The sequence below is a fragment of the Arvicola amphibius genome, chromosome 2, assembly GCF_903992535.2.
Source record: "Arvicola amphibius chromosome 2, mArvAmp1.2, whole genome shotgun sequence".
NCBI classification, from domain to species: Eukaryota; Metazoa; Chordata; class Mammalia; order Rodentia; family Cricetidae; genus Arvicola; species Arvicola amphibius.
In genome coordinates this window covers 156856085-156875555 of record NC_052048.2, presented here as the reverse complement: position 1 = coordinate 156875555, position 19471 = coordinate 156856085, and the positions used below count along the sequence as shown (strand labels likewise).

The 19471-nt window shown below is 39.8% G+C and overlaps 1 protein-coding gene across 1 annotated transcript in view; it reads left to right on the top strand.

The window, feature by feature from the left end:
• The first annotated feature begins 6953 nt into the window (after positions 1–6953).
• Col28a1 (collagen type XXVIII alpha 1 chain) overlaps positions 6954–19471 on the top strand; it is a 169614-nt gene continuing 157096 nt past the window's right edge. Inside the window, 6 exon segments of the mRNA XM_042054567.1 lie at positions 6954–7077; positions 7839–8395; positions 13913–13933; positions 15048–15104; positions 17091–17144; positions 18842–18883. Of these exon segments, the coding sequence (XP_041910501.1) occupies positions 6954–7077; positions 7839–8395; positions 13913–13933; positions 15048–15104; positions 17091–17144; positions 18842–18883 (855 nt within the window).

The following is a 19471-nucleotide window of genomic DNA, read 5'->3' as shown; positions in this document are numbered from 1 at the left end:
ACTGTTCTAGACTTATGACCCCATCTCCCAAGCTTCATTGCCAATGACAACTTTCATTTCCTATCATCTTTGAAGGACTTTAATTTTTCTCTTTGCTGATGAATAGAACCAATACATTCTTGATGTTTCTGTATATATTTTAGAAATATAAATAATGAATATGAAGGCACATAAAGAAAATAAGACAGAAACCATAGAATAATACGGGGAGAGTATTCCAGTGATTATTGAAATCACTCGCGTTTATTTTTCCACAGCTTTTATACCCAGCATAAATAGGTGGACTTTATTAACATGATACAAAGGACAACTCAGTCAACTGCTTTATCACTCTGAGACATCAAAACATTAGTATTCTGTTGTCTAGGTAGTGAAGCTGCTTTAGATCAAGGCTGCTGAAAGCCACCCCTCCCCAGGTGACCTCATAGTTACAAAAGAAGGAGCAGAAGTATGTTTGCATATCTTGATCGTCCGTCAGGATTGAATGGAGCTAACTTAATGTCAAAAAGAACCAAGAAATCACATCCTGTGTTGGGACCTGCAACTATATCTGACAATCATTTGAGTTACTTTGAAATTCTCTGTCAGACAAGGTGGAAATGGCCCACATGTCTCAGGCTCCACATTCTTTACTCAACCTGATGCACAGGCAGCATCACCGGCAAGGTGTTGACACTGGTAGTCACGACGCAGCCATTCTGTCACCACCAACGTTACTCTGGCTGCCATTTATAAATGTGTGGACTTTCTTACCTCACCATACTGGCTCCTGAGAATCTCTGCTAACCACCAGTCACCGCCACTCCCATGACTTTGAAAGGCATGCCCAAGGAGAGCAGACGGTGAAGTCTGTGAAGCCCTCAGCACCACATCTGACACCTGCTTGGGGAGGATGGGACAGAGGCTGTTACTGCTGTACTAAGGGAATCATAATGTTAAAACGTCATCCTAAAAAAAAGCTAATTATAGGACCTGTAATGTAGCTCAGAAGAAGGGAGATAGCCCTTGCAGCCTAAGCCTGACTATCTGGGTTTCATTCCTAGAACCCATGTAAAGTTAGAAGGAGAGAACCGGTTCTACAAGGTTATTTTCTGACCTCCACACCTATACTGTGGCACACACACTATACCCAGCATACATAGATACACACACACACACAAATAATAAAAAAGAGAGCTAATTTTAAATAATCATAAGAGCATATATATTGCTTTCCCCAGTAATCAAGCTGCTATGGATGTCAGAGAAAGCCCATATGGAGGAGTCTATCATCTGTAGATTGATAAGGTATATTTTGCCCCAATAAATGTTGACTTATTATGGACTGAGTCCACAGATTAGAAAGCAGGAAAAAAGACAATGGGCAGCTGCAATGACATTTCATGCATAGACATCTCAGAATACCAACCGCTATAAAACTGTCATCACAAGCCCACGTTCCTTGCCAGCCACTGACTGGAAGGCAAGTATTTTAGGCATGGAAAAGGTCCTATTCATAAAGCCAGCAGTCCAAAGACGTGGGCGCACACTAGCAAAAATCCATTTTGCTCAGGTCCTGTGGGTGCACGGCTCGGAGAGGAATTTTAGGGGGCATGTCAGATAGGTGGGTTCCAGGATAGTCACAGATTTGACAATCTGTAGTGGTCTCCTTTTCTAATGCTCAGGCTGCTATATCCTGGGTGAGGCTGGGGCCGGTCACTAGATGTCCTGGCTTCTTGAAATGTAAAGAAAATTTAGTTATTAGGAGATCTTGTGCCAGCTGAGTGTATGGGTGCACACTTTTAATTCCAGCACTCAGGAGGCAGAAGTAGGGAGATCTCTGTGAGTTCGAGGCCAGCCTGGTCTTCACAGTGAGTTCCAGGACAACAGCCAGAGCTACAAGGTGAGACCCTGTCATGAAAAAAAAAAAAAAAGAAAAGAAAAGAAAAAAGAAAAAAAAGAAAAAAAAACTCAAGTCATTTAGTTTTTCTCAAGCATGAGTGATACTGCACTTAGTTATTTAAAAAGTATCTTTAATCGGAGAACAGGGAGCCTTAGTCCCCTGATGAGGTGGAAAGGCAACGGTCACTAGAAAAGATAGTGAAAAGTAACTTTCATAGCTGCAACCTGCAAGGTGGCTTCGATTAGTGGTGACACACCCAGTGGTCTCCAGCACCTCCAGTCAGTAGGAGACCAACAGTAAATATCACACTGTTCAGTTCTGTCACCGCCAAAGTTAGGGAGGTGATTTAAACTCAGCTAAAAGCAGGCAAAGCTGGAGAACTTATTGCCCTCAGTTATAATTACAGTTAGAAAAACATCTTAACAGATGAATCTCTGCCTTGTTTCCTAAATGGGAGTGTGAGGCCCTCATAGACGTTAGAGGCAGAGCCAGAACTCAACTAAGACCATATATTACTTAACTTTTCTATTACAAAGAGTTCCAAGAATCAGAAGTAAGAAGACTAGAACAATGAACTGCTACGTGCTCATGATTCAACTTTGAGAATTATTAATCTCAATTTCTTCAGAACACGAATATCAAATGAGTCTGATATCATTTCTATGCTTCTCAGTGTCATTCTAACCAGCATCTCAGAGAGCAAACCCCAGGCAAAGCACAAAACCAGAAATCAAAAGAAGGATATAGTGTGAGCAGCAAAGGCAGACAGCCAACTAATGACTGATATGTAGAAAATTTTCTCAATTTTTTTTTTCTTTTTCAGAACAGAAGTCTTGGAAAACACAGAGTTATTTTGCAGGGACACTGTTCCTTTAAGTTGCTTACTGATCCCACCCAGATCTTGCACCTTGGCCAAATGCCTAACCATTCTAGTAAACAAGACTAAGAGATTGCAAAAAATTCAAAAGCAAAGACATTATTTCCCAGACAACAGAACGATATCAAAGAGTTAACCGCATCCCTAAACCAGTCGTTGCTGTTTGCATCTACCGCTCTGGTTTCTGTGGGCTCTACCACATTGGTCTCTCTTTCCTGTTTGACAGACTGCCTAAGGTAAGACACAGCTGCTTGCTTTTGATTCCTTAACTCAGGGCCGTCCAGGAACCTGTGGGGATAAACAGCTCATGCCCTGGTCATGGGAAGGGAGCTTATTGAAAACCTTGCCCTCTGCTGATACTTGCAATCAACTGTTAGATAAACATGAATAATTGCTAAACTAAGCTAAAACTAGTTTTAAAGGTATTTAATTATTTTGTTTTGCAAATTTTATTCCAATTTTATAGTTTACTAAACTGTACTACAATAATGTTAACATCTTTGGGAATCTTTTTAAAGGTTTTAAATGAATTTTTACAAAAATAGAGTATTTTTATCATTTGACTAGTTTAGAAATTTGAATAAAGAATATCCAGTCATTTTGTCTTCGTGTAGAAACTAGTAAAACCCAAAAACTGAGCAAAATTCATAAAATCTACAGAAAAATTATTTTGTTCCTGAAAAATTATAAAATATAAAGTCTCTTGAATGTTTTCACCCTGATAGTCACCTAAAATAAATTTTAGGCAAAATTTCAAAATACAGTTTTTGCCAGAAGATCTGCATTCACAGCATTTTGCCTATATTACCACAGAGGTTTGTTTTTCTTTTATTTAACTAACTCATTTACATACCTTCAATCCATCTGTATATCTTTCTAAAAGAGAAGAACTATTAAAAATTAGAGCAATAGAACATGCTGAAAGTGAACAGAAGGGGTGGCCCTGCAAATGCCAAAAAAAGTCAAGGAGTTGAGGAAGGTATTAGAATGGAGAAGCTAGAGACATGGGAAGGCAGGAGAGTGCCCAGCTTTGCTCTAGGTGGCCAACAAAAGGCCTTTCAGAGAAGCCACAGCTCCAAGATATCACGGTTATTGCAGGGACTGAATGTGTCAGTGACTGTCATACACACGAGGGTTTAGCTATACTTTCAGAACTCTGCTCAGTGCCTTCGTTCCAGGGAGGAAAAGCCATTATTTGATGCCAATAGTTCCAGAGTCCTTTCAGTGTCTCAGTCCCAGAACTTCTGAGATGCTCCTTGTGCTATGGACCCATGTAACACTGCTGCTTTCTTTTGCCCTCTGGAAATGCAGTAGCAGCTCTGTGTGTCTATGTGACTCTATCTTTATACTAACCTTCAGAATAACTTGGAGTCCTTTCATGTTCCTGGTTCAAAAAAATGTGCCGTTTGCATGTTCTGTTTCCTTAGCTCAGTTCTAGTGAGCTTTGTTGTCTGTGTTTGCTTTGAATACCCAACTGTCTTCTTATCTTAGTATACCTGGTTTGAAGCCTGGTTGATATGTAGCCAAGTGTGCTTGGTAGATGGGCCAGCACAGGTGCTTGTTCTTACAGAAGCAGCATTCTCTTAGTAAATGCTGCTGCATTCTATTTGAGGAAGAGCCTGTGGCCTGAAGCCAGCATTGCTTTATTGCCAACCTCACAGTCTTGCTTCTTTGGGAGGGGAGGGGTGGTACCCATCTGGCACGTATGAAAGAAGTCAGTCTCCCAGCTCACTCATCACGGCCTTTGCCTTTATTTTCATCCTCTACTGAGCATCTGGAAAATCATGGTCATGAATTTCCTGTTCACATTCTCTGGAGGGAAGGTGCCAAAGGAGGAAACTGTGAGTCCTTTTCCAGACCTCCTGGAGTTAATGCAGCTGAAGGAGGCAAGCTCTCAAAACCATGCAGCTTGTTAGCGCTAAATACACTTTTGTTCCTATTCCCTTGGGCATACTGAGCCAGCAACATATCCATCTTCTTTTGTCAGAGAATTCTGGGGATTTAGACATCACTTTGTGTATAGCTGACCATATTAGACTGATACAGATGACTGAGAATTTTAATATAGAATTCGTATTTTTATTGTTTATCTGTTTATTGTTTCACTGGGTTGTTTGAAAGGTGGGCCTCCGGACTTCAAGTCTTTTCCTGTTTATTGTTTGGAACTTGCTTTTAAGCAAATCTATTGGTTTTGTTCTCACATTCTTTTGATTCGTTAGATAGGCAGCTCCACTTTTGAACTCGATGAAGGCAAACTTTCCCAAGCAAGAGTAGAAAAGAGAAAGGAGATGGGAAGCTGAGGAATAATTTAATTCTGACTTGAGGGTTGGTTTGGTTTTGTTTTGTTTTCTGAGACAGGGTTTCTTTATGTAGCTTTGGAGCCTGTCCTAGAACTTGCTCTGTAGACCAAAACCAGGTTGGCCTTGAACTCATAGAGATCCCTCTGCTTCTGCTCCCGAGTGCTGGGATTAAAGGTGTGTGCCACCACTGCCTGGCCCCTGACTTGAGTTTTGAACTCATTGATGCTGTATGAATAATAGTAAGACTGAAAAGGTAGTGGTTCTGTATGATCCAAGGGAGAGAAGGACTTGCTAAGAATTACTTATAATGAAAATGAATGGAACAAACATTCAGTCATCTGAACTCATTCTGAAGAATCAGCAAATGACAAGGCAGGTACTGTGATGAAACCATAGTCCCCAAATAGAGTGGGACCAAAACACTGATAAATGGCTTTGCTCACTCCCTGCTCTTCATAACATAATGAGAAATTAGTACTGCTTAATTATAGCTATTGAATATAAGTGAATATTTACTAACAAACGTTTTGTCATGATACCATAATTTGCTTATGTTAGAAACTTTGAAAATCTCATTGTATTTTATTTGAAATGTGAAGGGATATGTGTGTGTGTGCATGCATGAGTACATACGTGTGTATGTGTGCATGCATGAGTATATGTGGTATGTGTTCATGTGCACAAACATGACTGTGTGCATGTGTATGGTGTGTGTATGCATGAATGTGTGTGTGTGGTGTGTATGCATGAGTGCTTGTGTGGTGTGTGTGCATGCATGAGTGCGTGTATGTGTGTGGTGTGTGTGTACATGCATGAGTATGTGTCTGTGTGTGGTATGTGTGTGCATGCATGAGTGCGTGTATGTGTGTGGTGTGTGTGTACATGCATGAGTATGTGTCTGTGTGTGGTATGTGTGTGCATGCATGAGTGTATATGTGTGGTATGTGTGTGTGCATGCATGAGTGCGTGTATGTGTGTGGTGTGTGTGTACATGCATGAGTATGTGTCTGTGTGTGGTATGTGTGTGCATGCATGAGTGTATATGTGTGGTATGTGTGTGTGCATGCATGAGTGCGTGCATGTGTGTGTGGTGTGTGCATGCATGATTGAGTGCATGTGTGTGCATGCATGAGTGCATGTGTGTATGTGGCATGTGTGTACAAGTGTGTGTATACATTCATCAGTGTGTGCATATATGTGTTTTTTTTTTTGTGTGTGTGTGTGTGTGTGTGTGCATGTGTTTGAGTGAGCCAGTAGGGGACAGCTTGCTTAAGTTAGTTCTTTTCCTGCACTACATGGATCCTGGAGCCAAACACAGGTCATCATGCTTCGTGGCAAGTGCCTTAACCCACTGAAAGATGTTGCTGGCCCATATGCCAGTTTTTAACTCTACACACTTGAAATTATTTAATAATAATAATAACAACAACAACAACAACAACAACAACAACAACAAATGATTATAGTAAATAACCCTTTCTATTATGGCTTCCAGTTTAGTGTTTTTATCGGATTCCTGAGTGCAAATGAGTGGGTCTCTGTTTCTGGTACCTTCTCTTGGGCTCTTTTCTGTTTGCTTCTTTCTTCTGTACAACTCCAATGTGTCAGTTTTTGTTTTACCATTTCTTCTAACATCACATCATGTCATTTCGTAGTCCCTTAAAAGTCTGTTTGTTTTCTAATGGAAGACAGAAAGGAGATCAGTCTGGTTGGGAGGGGATATGCAGAAGGACTGGAAAGACTGGAGGGAGGGGAAACCACGATCAGGATATGACAAAAAAATCTATTTTCAATAAAAGGAAAAATGGTAAACATTGCCTTTATTGATGTATTTATAACTGGATTTTCCATTTCAAGGTGTTACCAGTTGGATGAATTGTCACCATCTTCCATAATGAGGAAGAGAGACGCTGCCTTCTGCCTTCTGCTTTTGCCAGTTTTTATGACTCAAGCAGTGTATGGACAAAGAAAGAAAGGACCAAAGCCAAACACACTGGCAAGGAAAAATGACTTCCGGGGTAAAAATAGAGTGCTTTAAAAAAGTTTTACTTTTAGCCTGTGAAAGCTGTAATATAAAAATTTAAAGTAGTGTTTGATGAAAGTAGAGAATCATATGTATGTATGCATGCGATGTTCTGTTTGATACGATTATATCATGGTAGTACTAAGTCCTACATATTTAGGTCGCCTCAGAGTTTTACAGCACTGTGCATGAATTGTTTCATTTGAACTCCACTTGTGAAATAGGAAGGACAGAGACAGCCACTCTCACATCCTAGATAAACTGGTTCAGAGAGCGTATGTGGCACCTTCAAGGCCATAAGCAAATAAACTATTAAGAAACTGATCTAGGTTTCACATTCAACTCCATTTTCAAATTAAATTTGTTTTTCTGTTGTTATTCCTGTGATGAATGTGGACACTTTCTCATTTGATTTCAAGGTCCTAATATGGCACAACCCAAGTACTAAACAGAATATTATTAACTTACATCTAAACTCCTTTGCCTAGTATTTGTTTAATTTGAAAAATATGTTGTTCTTTCCATTTTTATGCTCTAAGTGGGTTTACAATGCTGATAATATATGATACGTTTATTTGTTTGGCTTTGTTTTTCATTTTATGAGAGAAAATATTTAGTTCTGTACAAATTAAGCTTTATTTTGAAGGCAAAGTCTCTCAGAAACAAAGCAAACAGCACACCATGTTGGGGTTCCAGTTACCCGAGGATGCACCAGGAGGGACAGTTAGGTTACACAGTCTTTGTGTTCTCTTTCAGACACCGTTTGCTTCATAGATGTTGTCTTTATCTTGGACAGCTCGGAAAGCTCTAAAATTGTCCTCTTTGATAATCAGAAAGCTTTTGTGGACAGCTTGAGCGAGAGGCTTTTCCAGTTGACTCCTGGTCGTTCATTGAAGTATGACATCAAACTGGCAGCCCTTCAGTTTAGCAGCTCCATCCAGATCGACCCACCCTTGTCTTCTTGGAAGGATCTACGCACATTTAAGCAGCGGGTCAAATCTTTGAGTTTAATTGGGCAAGGTACCTTCTCTTATTATGCCATTTCCAATGCCACAAAGCTACTTAAGAGAGAAGGACGTAAAGATGGTGTAAAAGTGGCTTTGCTGATGACTGATGGCATTGATCATCCCAAGAGTCCAGATGTCCAAAGCATTTCTGAAGATGCTAGAATTTCAGGAATATCGTTTATCACTGTGGGACTTTCCACTGTGGTCAATGAAGCCAAACTTCGCTTGATATCTGGGGACTCATCCAGTGAACCTGTTCTACTACTGAGTGATCCAACCCTTGTAGACAAAATCCAGGAACGCCTGGTAGGTACCTAGAGGGTTAAATATATATTTCTCCTTGTATTTTGATAGCTTAGATTTAAGTTCTCTAAGAATAGATACAAAATGTTGACAAAGTAGGATTCTCACTGGGTGTAGAACGTATATCATTCTGGTGCCTCTTTCTACTACCTTGATGATTTAATGGAAACATGTGAAGTCCATTTCCTGAAGCTGCATCCCTAATTTTGTTACATGTTGAGGTTTTTGGAAAGATTACTATTAAACCATTCACCATATTCTCCTGTCTATTCAACCTAAGATCATGTACATTGTTGACTTATATTCATTGTGTTATCAATTTATGGTCTTCCTTATTTGTTCTTGATCCTTTTTCATTTCCCACATGCAGACTTATCTTTGGCTTTCTTACCTATTATATTACTTAAATATACTTAAAATTTTTATCTTTTATTTCTTTTATGTTACAAGCTTGTCTATATTACTTCTCCTATTTCTTTAAAAGCAACCCAAGGGAAGAAGAAATTATTGTGGCTCACAAATTGAGGGGCTAGTCTGACATGGTGCAAAGGCATGGTGGCAGAAGAATAAGGCATCATGGTCATATAGCGTCCATAATCAGAAAACATAATGAGATGAATGCTTCTGTTAGCTCAGGGTCTTTTATATTCAGGCCAGGGTTCCAGTCCATGGAACTCTGTTATACACAAAGAGTGGGTCTTTCTGCTTTAGCTGACCCAGTCTGAAAATTCCTTCATAGACAAGCCCGGACATTTGTCTCCTAGGCAATTCTAGATCCTGTCAAGTTGAGAATCAGCGTGGACCACTTTAAAATCACCTGTAGGCAATCAATGATTTTCCCATCAGACCACAGAAACCTTCTCTTTGTTTTGTTAGCTACAGCAGGGCTTTACTGTCTTGACTGCCCATCTACCTGTAAGAGCTTCCCCTTGCTGCTTTGGGAAACTAGGGACAACAATCAAAATGAAATCTCTCTTTACAACATTTCTCAAAAAGAAAACTTCCTGATAGAAGTTGGTTGATTTGTTGTGTTTAATATTGATTTTTTTCTAAAAAATACTAATCAAAACTTTTTCCTAAACAGATTGCATTTATGTACTAAGAGCACACACAGCCGGGTGGTGGTGGCGCACGCCTTTAATCCCAGCACTCGGGAGGCAGAGGCAGGCGGATCTCTGTGAGTTCGAGACCAGCCTGGTCTACAAGAGCTAGTTCCAGGACAGGCTCTAGAAACCACAGGGAAACCCTGTCTCGAAAAACCAAAAAAAAAAAAAAAAAGCACACACATACAACAGCAACAACTAAATCAGAAATCTGTGATAGAGTAAAGCTGAGATGGGGGTGGGGAGTATAAAGGAAGTATTGAAGAGAGAAAAAGGAAAGGGTAAAATGATGTAATTGTGTATTTAATTTCAAAAGCTTACTTTTTTTTCTGGAGAAGGTAGCAAGGTGGAAGTGTCCAATAGGCACTTATCATTTCTCATGAATATTTTCTGAAATGTTGCAAAGAAAATTCAAACTTACTCCTAAGATTTTTTTGATTCTTCATCCTCTCCCCATCCTTTAGCTTTTAGTCTCAGTCGAAATCAAAAACAGGAAACATGGCTTTCTTAGCTAACACTGTCATGTGCAGAGTGCTTTCCAGCTCTCCATGTATTTGGTACTGCTCTGAGCACGCCTTTGTTCTATATAATTCTTTTAAGATTTATTTTATTTTTTATGTGAGTGTTTTTCCTGCATGTATGTATACATAGCACATGTCCTAGGAGGTCAGAAGAGAGCATTGGCTCCTCTAAAGCTAGAGTTACAGATGGTTGTGAACCAATTTGTGAGTACTGGGAATATGTGAGTGTTTTTCCTGCATGTATGTATACATAGCACATGTCCTAGAAGGTCAGGAGAGAGCATTGGCTCCTCTAAAGCTAGAGTTACAGATGGTTGTGAACCAACCTTTTTGGTTGGGAATCAAAGCTGGGTCCTCTGCAAGAACAAGTGCTGTTAACTGTTGAACAATCTCACTATCCCGTCTATGGCCTATTTTGTTTATTCTATCACTATCTTGTGATGTAGGTTACTCACAAGGTAAGATGATCATTATCACCCCCATTTCATTGCCAAAGAGCTGAAAATTTAAGGCTCGTCAAGACTGCAGACTATATACGTTTGCCCTGAAAAAGCACGTTTATAGATATGAGCCACCATGTGGTTGCTGGGAATTGAAATCATGACCTCTGGAAGAGCAGCCACTGCTCTACTCTCTGAGCCATCTCTCCAGCCCCAAAAGAGCATATTTAAAGAGGAAATCACAATGAATTTCGAAAGCTTGCTCAATCATAACTGCCCCCAAACTAGCAACATCACTCCTCCAACGTCACTATTGTTTCTCGCTCCTCTCTCTGTGGATTGTGTCTATCGCGGAATCAGAGACTACAGCCCAGCCCATGGTTCCCAGGTGAGTCTGGTTGGGAGCAGATACGGCACAGGAAAGGGAAACTTGTCACGGTGCGAGGACAGTACCTGGCCCTGCCTGTGCCCGTGGTTCTAGAAGCCCTCAGCACTCAGCCGAAAGCAAGACGATGTTCCATTACATACAGAGGAGAATCCTGGGAATGTAGACATTTAGTGGCCTGTTCTTCCTGCCCTCTCTTCATCTCTAGTGTGAGAAGAGCTGACTCCAGAAGGCACAGGGCAGGCAGCTCCTTGTTTGACCAGATGTTCAGGCTCAGGGTGTTGCTACCTCCTCTAGACACACCCTTGCTGAGATCCCTGTCCAACCCAGGACAAGAGCTCTTGGCAGGGCACAGCTGGGACTGTTTGTTTCGGAGAAAACAGAAAATGACCGTCGGGATCTGCTTCTTCAGCATCCTGTGACTTCAGCTTGTTTGTTCAGATGTTAGTCTTGTGGTTAAAGCTCTCCTGACAAAGGGATACTGCTTTCCGAATGCACCCCAGGCCCAGAGTTTTCTCTCGGCTTTGGAGAGAATGACACAGTGTTTGCATTGCCTCTCTGTACAAAGCAGGACCCAATTTCTCACCAGATCATTGGTCAAGTCCTCATTTGATCCATGTCTATCACATCACTGTAAATAAAATGTAGTTGACATTTCATCTTTTGTTTTGAAATTCTTATGTGGTTAGGTTTTTAAAATAATTTAGTCATAATTTAAGAACAAAAGTACATTACTTAGTGTACATTTCCATGAGTTTTTAACAGGTACACATATTCATATAATCACAAACACAATTAGAATGCAGACATTTCCATCACTTATAAGTGCATGCTTAAACTTCTTTGTGATTTCTCTCTCTCTGTCTGTCTGTCTGTCTGTCTCTCCCTCTCCCTTGTTGCAGAGCTACTGATTTAACTAGAGGTTGTTCATTTCTGCCGGTTTCAGAGTTTATAATAGCATCTTTGCTCCTATCTTAAATTTCAAAGGCTTTTGTTGTGGCTGTTATGGAATTTGCTGACCTTTGCTCCCATTTCATTTTTATGATATTAATAACTTCATCAATTCTTCATATTTTCTCCATTACCCTGTATAGCATTGGCCCTGTACTCATTCCCCAACAAGTCGGCTGTTCCCTTCCCGCCTTCTGTTTTGATCACTATCCCATTATACAAATCTGAACCCAATGACAGAGTGTAATTCTTTTATTTTAGTGAGGACATTTCTCTTTTTATTCTTGTCATTGAAACGCAAGTTTCCACAGAACTGACAAGCCATAACTCAAGCTGAAACTTGTAGACTGCTTTTGAAGCTGCCCTTCACTCTGGCTGTGCCCACATGTGCTCTCCCAGTCTTTCTCAAAGCCATCGTCCTCACCAAGGGTGGACACCCTACCATGCAGCTCTGTCTGCTGGGCCCTCCTGTCTCACTGTTGCCTTTGTCTGGGTGCCCACACCAGTCTTTCTGCCTCTTTCCCCCACAAACTCTGACATACAGAGCAGCATACCATTGGGATGTTAGTTGGCCCCTTGCATTCCTTCCTTCAGAATCATCTAGAAGCCCCACCTATTCCAGGAAACTGTTACTGACTCCCACTATCCTCATTTAAGACTTCCCACACTTCCTCCAGGCCGGTGCCCTCAGTTGTAGGCTTCTGACTGTAAGTGCCCTTAGGCATGGAGCTTTGTTCTTTGTTTGAAACAATCTTGTGTATTATGAGTGTTGGGTCTAATACTGTTTCTATAGAAATATAAATTCCAGAAAATGTAAAAACAAATGAACTACAAGAATGGTTATTTATGTTGTTAGAGTGCTAAAGAGAAATACAGTGACGCAAAATTGAGCTTTCAAAGGGACAGCCGAATAAAAGGCACAAAAATGGTAAAAGCATGCATTTAAAAACCAGTAAGGTAAGGAGCCAAATGTGCAGGTTTATGGCTATAATCTTAGTTTTGGAGATGTTAAGGCAAGACTGTCATGACTTTGAGGTCACTCTGGACCACACAATGAGTTCTAGGCAGCTTGGGTTATAGAGTTAAGATTCTTTCAAATAAAAAAGCCCACAAAAATAATAAAGACAGGGAAGCAGGTGGATCTCTGTGAGTTTGAGGCCAGCCTGATCTACAAAGTGAGTTCCAATATATCCACGGTTGTTATACTGAGAAACATGCATAATTAGTTCTACATAAAATTATATTTGTAATAATACTTTTTGTCATGGTACATATATTATTTTTAATCACTTAATTCCTCCTATGTAGCATGTTTTAAATGTAGTTTTCTTTCATATAAATAATGCATGTTATTATGAAGTATTCAAAAGTTTCCCAAAATATTATTTTTAACACTGTTAGATATAAAAACTACATCTCTTTCCCTTACATTGGGCTTTTATAAACAAAATATCATGTTTGGGTTTTAAGTGTTTGAGTGAAAAGCCCTTTCACCTAAGTAATCACAATAATGGGATTGTGGCTTCCCATGTTTCAGATCATCTAGAAAAATGCCACCAGACTTTCCAATGTCCTGTTTTTGAGTTTTAATCCAATTTTATAAGATCTACTAATAATTTCATAAAAAGATGATTCCCAAATCATTGTTTTGGTGCCCCAAACCCCAAATGCACATAGGTATAGAGCTGGGGACAAGAAAGTAAATAGTTATGCATTTGTTTAAGTCTTTGTAAGCAAAAGTGAGAAATTTCTCATTACAATCAATTAAGCTTGAAGCTAAATTATGGAGATAATTAGAGCTGATCAAAGAAACAAAAGAATAATAAAACAGATCAAAGAAACAAAAGCTAAGGCACAGGATGCAGTAAGATAACGTTCCTAGGAAACACAGAGTAATTTTGAATGTTGGTGCCCCTCGTGTCTCCTATTATTACATAACTGAGAGAGCTCCTTGGGAGGGAGGTTGGCCAGCTTTATTGCTTTTACAAGGTTAAAAAGGCTGAATTGCTATTCTTCTTGGAAATTGCATATCCCATAGAGAATAATTAAGACTAATAAGAAGATGGAAGCAGAACTATTAATCGAGTTAATGTTTCATTCTTTTTTTAAATCCCTTCTAGGATGTCTTATTTGAAAGGAAGGTAAGCGCCACATGCTTTGTTACTATGAATTACTCTAAAAACCTGGATTAGCAAACACAAGAGATTCACATCAGGTGTGACTCAATGAAAACGTGCAATTCTTTGTAAAACTAGTGACTTCACTTAGAGGAAGCCACATAATTTTATTTTTATGCCTCTGTATTTCAACTGTAGGCTAGAAAATTTTAGAAAAAAATTAGTGGGGTTTGAGAGATTCTTTTTGAGATCAGTGCTACTAACTGACAAATTTCTCTTTACCTTGACATGAATTCTTTCATTCTAAGCATGGATCAGACACTAATTGCTTTCTGGAGTCCTCTGGTTTGGAAGGTACTCCTGCTATTGGCCAGCATCAATTCAATGCTCAGTTCCCTGCTGTTTGCTGGTTGGCCGTGAAGCTCATGCAGTTTTCTATTTTGAAGAGAACTGAACCAGATGAGAGCAACCAATCAGAACAATGCAAAGGAAGCTAGCTAGTAGCCATCCGTTGGGAAGGACATAGCATGAAAGGACAAGGTTAGAAGGAAAGGTGGCTCTGAACATGCCGAGGACTCCTGAGCTAGGCTTTCTGCACCATGACATGGCAGCATCCGCTGAACGGTCTGTAACTCTCGAAGAACACACAGTGGAAAACATGGTGTTGTCCTGGTTGAGCCTGTTAGGCAGCTATCAAAAGAGTCATTCTGTTTTCAGAGATATTAAAATAAAAACAACTGTGCATCCTGGAACTGACAAAATATGGTTTGAATCATGTTTTCTTTTGCTGAGTAGGGAGAAAATAATATTTACATATGACTAAGCTGTGATGTTTCCTACAGAAGGGAATGAGTCAAAATCCCAAAATTCCACAGAAAATGCTTATTTTTCTATTTTAACCAGTTCCTATAAGTAAATTGATAAAAAAGTTGGTTGAACATAGGTTTTATTTAGCTATGGCAAAACTTAATACTTCAATAGCTGGCTCTTACCCATCCTGAGTGTTCCTAAAATAATTTAATAGAGAGAGGAACTTTCCTGAAGTGAGTTTCAGTTAGTTATATACCAAACGAGATTTGGCATGCTGGCACACACTGTACTTCACTGTGTATTAATACTGCATTTCTTGCTGATTCAGTGTGAACCCAAGATCTGTGGATGTGAGAAGGGCGACCCAGGCGACCCAGGGCCTCCTGTGAGTAGACGTCTGTGCTGTCCTTGGAGCTGATGAAGACAATGATGAACCTATTTCCAGAAAGGGCTGTGCAGTGTTGTTTCTTATTTGATAATCAGATCCAGAACTTCTTGATGATGAGACAATAATGTAGAAAGAGCTAATAGAAGATATTGGTGGTTTAGGTGATGCTTTATCTCACCAGGGATGCAGCAATGCCATGTAGCCTCATGGAGAAGAAGCTGGTAGGATGCTCGGGAAGTTGGGTAAATTCTGTAAAATTAAAGCCACCACTTAGCAAATGAGGCACAGTGGTAGGGTTCACCTCAATTACTTATCACTGACCAATAGTGTCAGAAAGCATCCACACTGATTGTTCTCTTACCTATGTGATTGGAAATATTGTCCTAAGAGTTTGGAAGTTCAAAGAATAAGTTTTACATAGCAAATGGACGAACATTTTTGAACTAGAGCTTGTATCTGAAGGTGGCAGCAAAAACACCTGCGTGTAGGTGAATGTGACATGTTTTACCCCGAGACTTGGGTCCAGACTTTACAGTTTTCTTCAAATAACTCTATTAACCAAGGCATTGGAGTGCAGGGATGTATTTCTCATAAAATACAAAGTTGAGTTATTACATGATAATATGCCAAGCAATAGAGGCCAACTTAACTCAAGTGAAGGTTTAACTTTCCTTTTTGCTAAAGCTGTTTAACTCCTTGCATTAAGAGCTTGCTGTGACCCAAGCATCCCATTCCTCAGAGCTCCCCCCATTCTCCCTTTCACGCTTTTCTCTCCCCATCTTCCCTTGGCCCCATCTCGCCCCACCCTCAAGTTCCCAATTTTTGCCTGGCGATCGTGTCTACTTCCAATATCCAGGAGGATTACTATGTGTTTTTCTTTGGGTTCACCTTCTTATCTTCTCAAGGATCCCGAATTATAGGCTCGATGTCCTTTAATTATGGCTAGAAACCAATTATGAGTGAGTACATCCCATGTTCATCTTTTTGGGTCTGGGTTACCTCACTCAGAATAGTGTTTTCTATTTCCATCCATTTGCATGCAAAATTCAAGATGTCATTGTTTTTTCACCGCTGAGTAGTATTCTAACATGTATATATTCCACAGTTTCTTCATCCATTCTTCCACTGAAGGGCATCTAGGTTGTTTCCAGGATCTGGCTATTACAAATAATGCTGCTATGAACATAGTTGAGCAAATGCTTTTGTAATATGATTGGGCATCTTCCTGGACCTGGGGGGAGTTGGGAGGACCTTGGTCTTAACATAGAGTAGGGAACCCCGATGGCTCCTTGGCCTGGAGAGGGAGGGAGGGGGGTATTGGTGGAGGGGAGGGGAGGGAAGGGGGAGGAGGAGGGGAGGAGATGGAAATTTTTAAATGTTAAAAAAAAAAACCATAAAAAAGAGCTTGCTGTGAACAGTGGGCAAGAAAACTCACTATCAGGAACTAATTGACAAGTCCTGCCACTCATAACTGTCACAGTTTATAGGACTGAATCATCCATTTCGTGTTTATTTAGTGCCCTCAAAACCAGTTCTCAGGAAAGGAAGCATTTGTTGGTGTTTGGTACAGAACAGAAGAGTTCCCTATTCTTATATCTGGAGCTGGTCTCCCAGGTCTGAACCTCTTTGATGACAGAAAAGCAAGCTGATTTGGTAGTCATCCACGGTAGCCCAGGACAGAAACAACCCACTCCATATCTATCCATTAAGTCTTAAAAACCTTTGATCAGTTTAATTTTGTTTGGAAAAATGGATGAGAAGTGTCTGAGGAAGAATTCAGTTGGGAAGGCAGACATTATCCTCTTTAGAACAAATGGAAGTTTTGTAGTTTTCCTGGGACAGTAAGGGGGGAACAGAGTTGAATATTAGTTTACCTGGTTAAGGCTGCAAAATTTTCAATGCTGCTGGTCAGAAATTATTCAAGAGCATAGAAAACTGATAGAATACTTAATAAAAACAAGTTTTTTCCCCATTTACTTTCAGGGTACACATGGAAATCCTGGTATCAAAGGTGAGCGAGGACCAAAAGGAAATCCGGTAAATAAATAAACCATTTTATATGAAGCTTATACATCATGTATATTTATTTAGACAATGTCTTCATAGGTTTTCTTTGTTCTTTTGTTTTGTTTTGTTTCTGTCAACTTGACCCAACCTAGAGTTATTTGAGAAGTGAATCATCAATTGAAAAAAAACGCCCCCATCAGATTGCCTATAGGCAAGTCTGTACTGCATCTTCTTAATAATTGATTAATAATTAATTATTGATGTGGGTTAGTCGCATGGCAGGTGCCACCCCTGGGCACATGGTCCTGAGTTATATAAGAAAGTAGTCTGAGCAAGCTACCAGGAGCGAGGCAGTAAACAGTTTTTCTCTGTGGCCTCTGTTTTGATTCCTGCTTCCAAGTTCCTGTCTTGAGTTCCTGCTCTGACTTCCTTCAGTGGTGAGTGTGACCAGAGGGTTGTAATGGAAATAAGCTGTTTCCTGTATAAATTTCTGTAGGTCATAATGCTCTTATCACAGCATTAGAAACTACAACTAAAGTTAAATCACTCTTGCTGAGCCAAGGGCTCACTCTCAGACTCACGAGTGTGGGCATTAGAGACACGAGCCTCCACATTTATCAATTCCTGTAGTATACGAAAAGCTGATAAGAAGATATCAAGCTTCTATTAAGTAAAGAGACAAATGACACAAACCACTTTAAAGAAAGGAAATAAAGTTAATAAAGGAGAAAATAGAGATTTTCATTGAGTAAATAAAGAAATTTGGCCAAGCAAAGGATCCTCTTTAAAAATAACTATGTATATATTTGGAAAGTTTGGATTCCACAGGACTTTTCTTTAAAATGAAACAATTTTCTAGTTTACGCAGTCATGTTTTTTGGTGTTTGGAGTTTCAAGAAATGTTGTTTCTTTTCTTCTTTCTTTTTTCTCTTCTTTTTCTTTACAGCAATGGAAACTTCAACTTTAAGTAATAATAACTAGTGATTTTACGTGTGAGGTCCTTGCTCTCTGTGCAAGAACTTGGCACACACATTTTGGGGAGAAATTAGGCAATACTTATGAAGCATTAAAACACTCAAACTTTACTCCCATTTCTAAGACTATTATGAAGTAGATAATACATATAACACTATTTGCATGGGGGTATTCTTGGCTCTAGCCTGCTTGCCGAGGAGAGGGGATGTGTAGCATTCTTGGGGCTTGCTACAAAATCATCTCATGTTCACTTATTTTATCAGGTCCCACTGATGCCATCACGCCTTCTTTTGTTGTGTTCAGAACTAGGCTCTAACACAATATTCGCCTTTCTTTAGTTTGGTTTGTAGTTCCGTGCCCCATACTTTATTTTCCCCAGTCTTGCTGAAATCAGGCATCTCTCTTGAGGAACATTTTAGAAAATCGTCAAAGCCCCTTGGAGAAAAGCCAGAGTGTCATGTTCCAGAAAAACACAAAGCTATGTCTGAGAGAAGCACATGCTGTAGACTGGAATGTGGCTGGAGTTGTGAAAATCTATCTGTGCTGTGCGCTCTGAACATCTGGCTCTACTCCAAAAGGCCAAACCTTATCTGAAGTGCTATTTTCCTCTTAGATTAAATGGTGAAAATGTCAATCGTTGAGGCTTAAGATTCTTCTCTAATTGGGTTAACCCATTATCTAGGAATAGCACGTTTTATCGGGCAATCAGTCACTTGCTGCGGAATTTTGACCGAGTTTGTTGTTTATTGCAGGGTGACGCTCAGAAAGGAGAAACTGGAGAAAGAGGTCCTGGGGTATGTGCAAAACTGTTGGAATGCATTTCTGACAAGCGATCCCAGGATTCTGTGACTGACTGGCTTGACCCTGCTGTGCAATTGCAAAATTGATTGCTACTTATCTGTGCTCTTGACAATCAAACAGATAGGATCTCAGAAGGAGAACTATGGGGAGAAAATGCTCTGATCAACAGGGTGGTGATGGGACCTATGACATTTCCCAATGCCCAGCTGAACTATTTGTTAAAGACTGAAGTGACAAAGGCACTTTGCCTTACTTTTTGTGGGTATTTTTTCTTAAATGATAAAAATTAAGCTAGAATTTGCAAAAGGGTAAGAATTATATTTATTATATTTTCCAAACTATGGTTTTGTAAGTTCGTTTCTGCTGACAAAAATAACTTTATCCTTCTGCTTAGTTTCTTGAGATTGCTTGGGAAATAATTATGGTATGTTAATACATTTTTAATTTTGCATCATCTTCTAGGGGACTGCAGTAAGGACAGCAAATAGTAACACCTATAGTGACAAGCAGGGCTTGCATTGCATTGCCCCCTTTCGCTTATGCCCTTGGCTACAGTGAACAGTCACAGAATCAGAACCCGA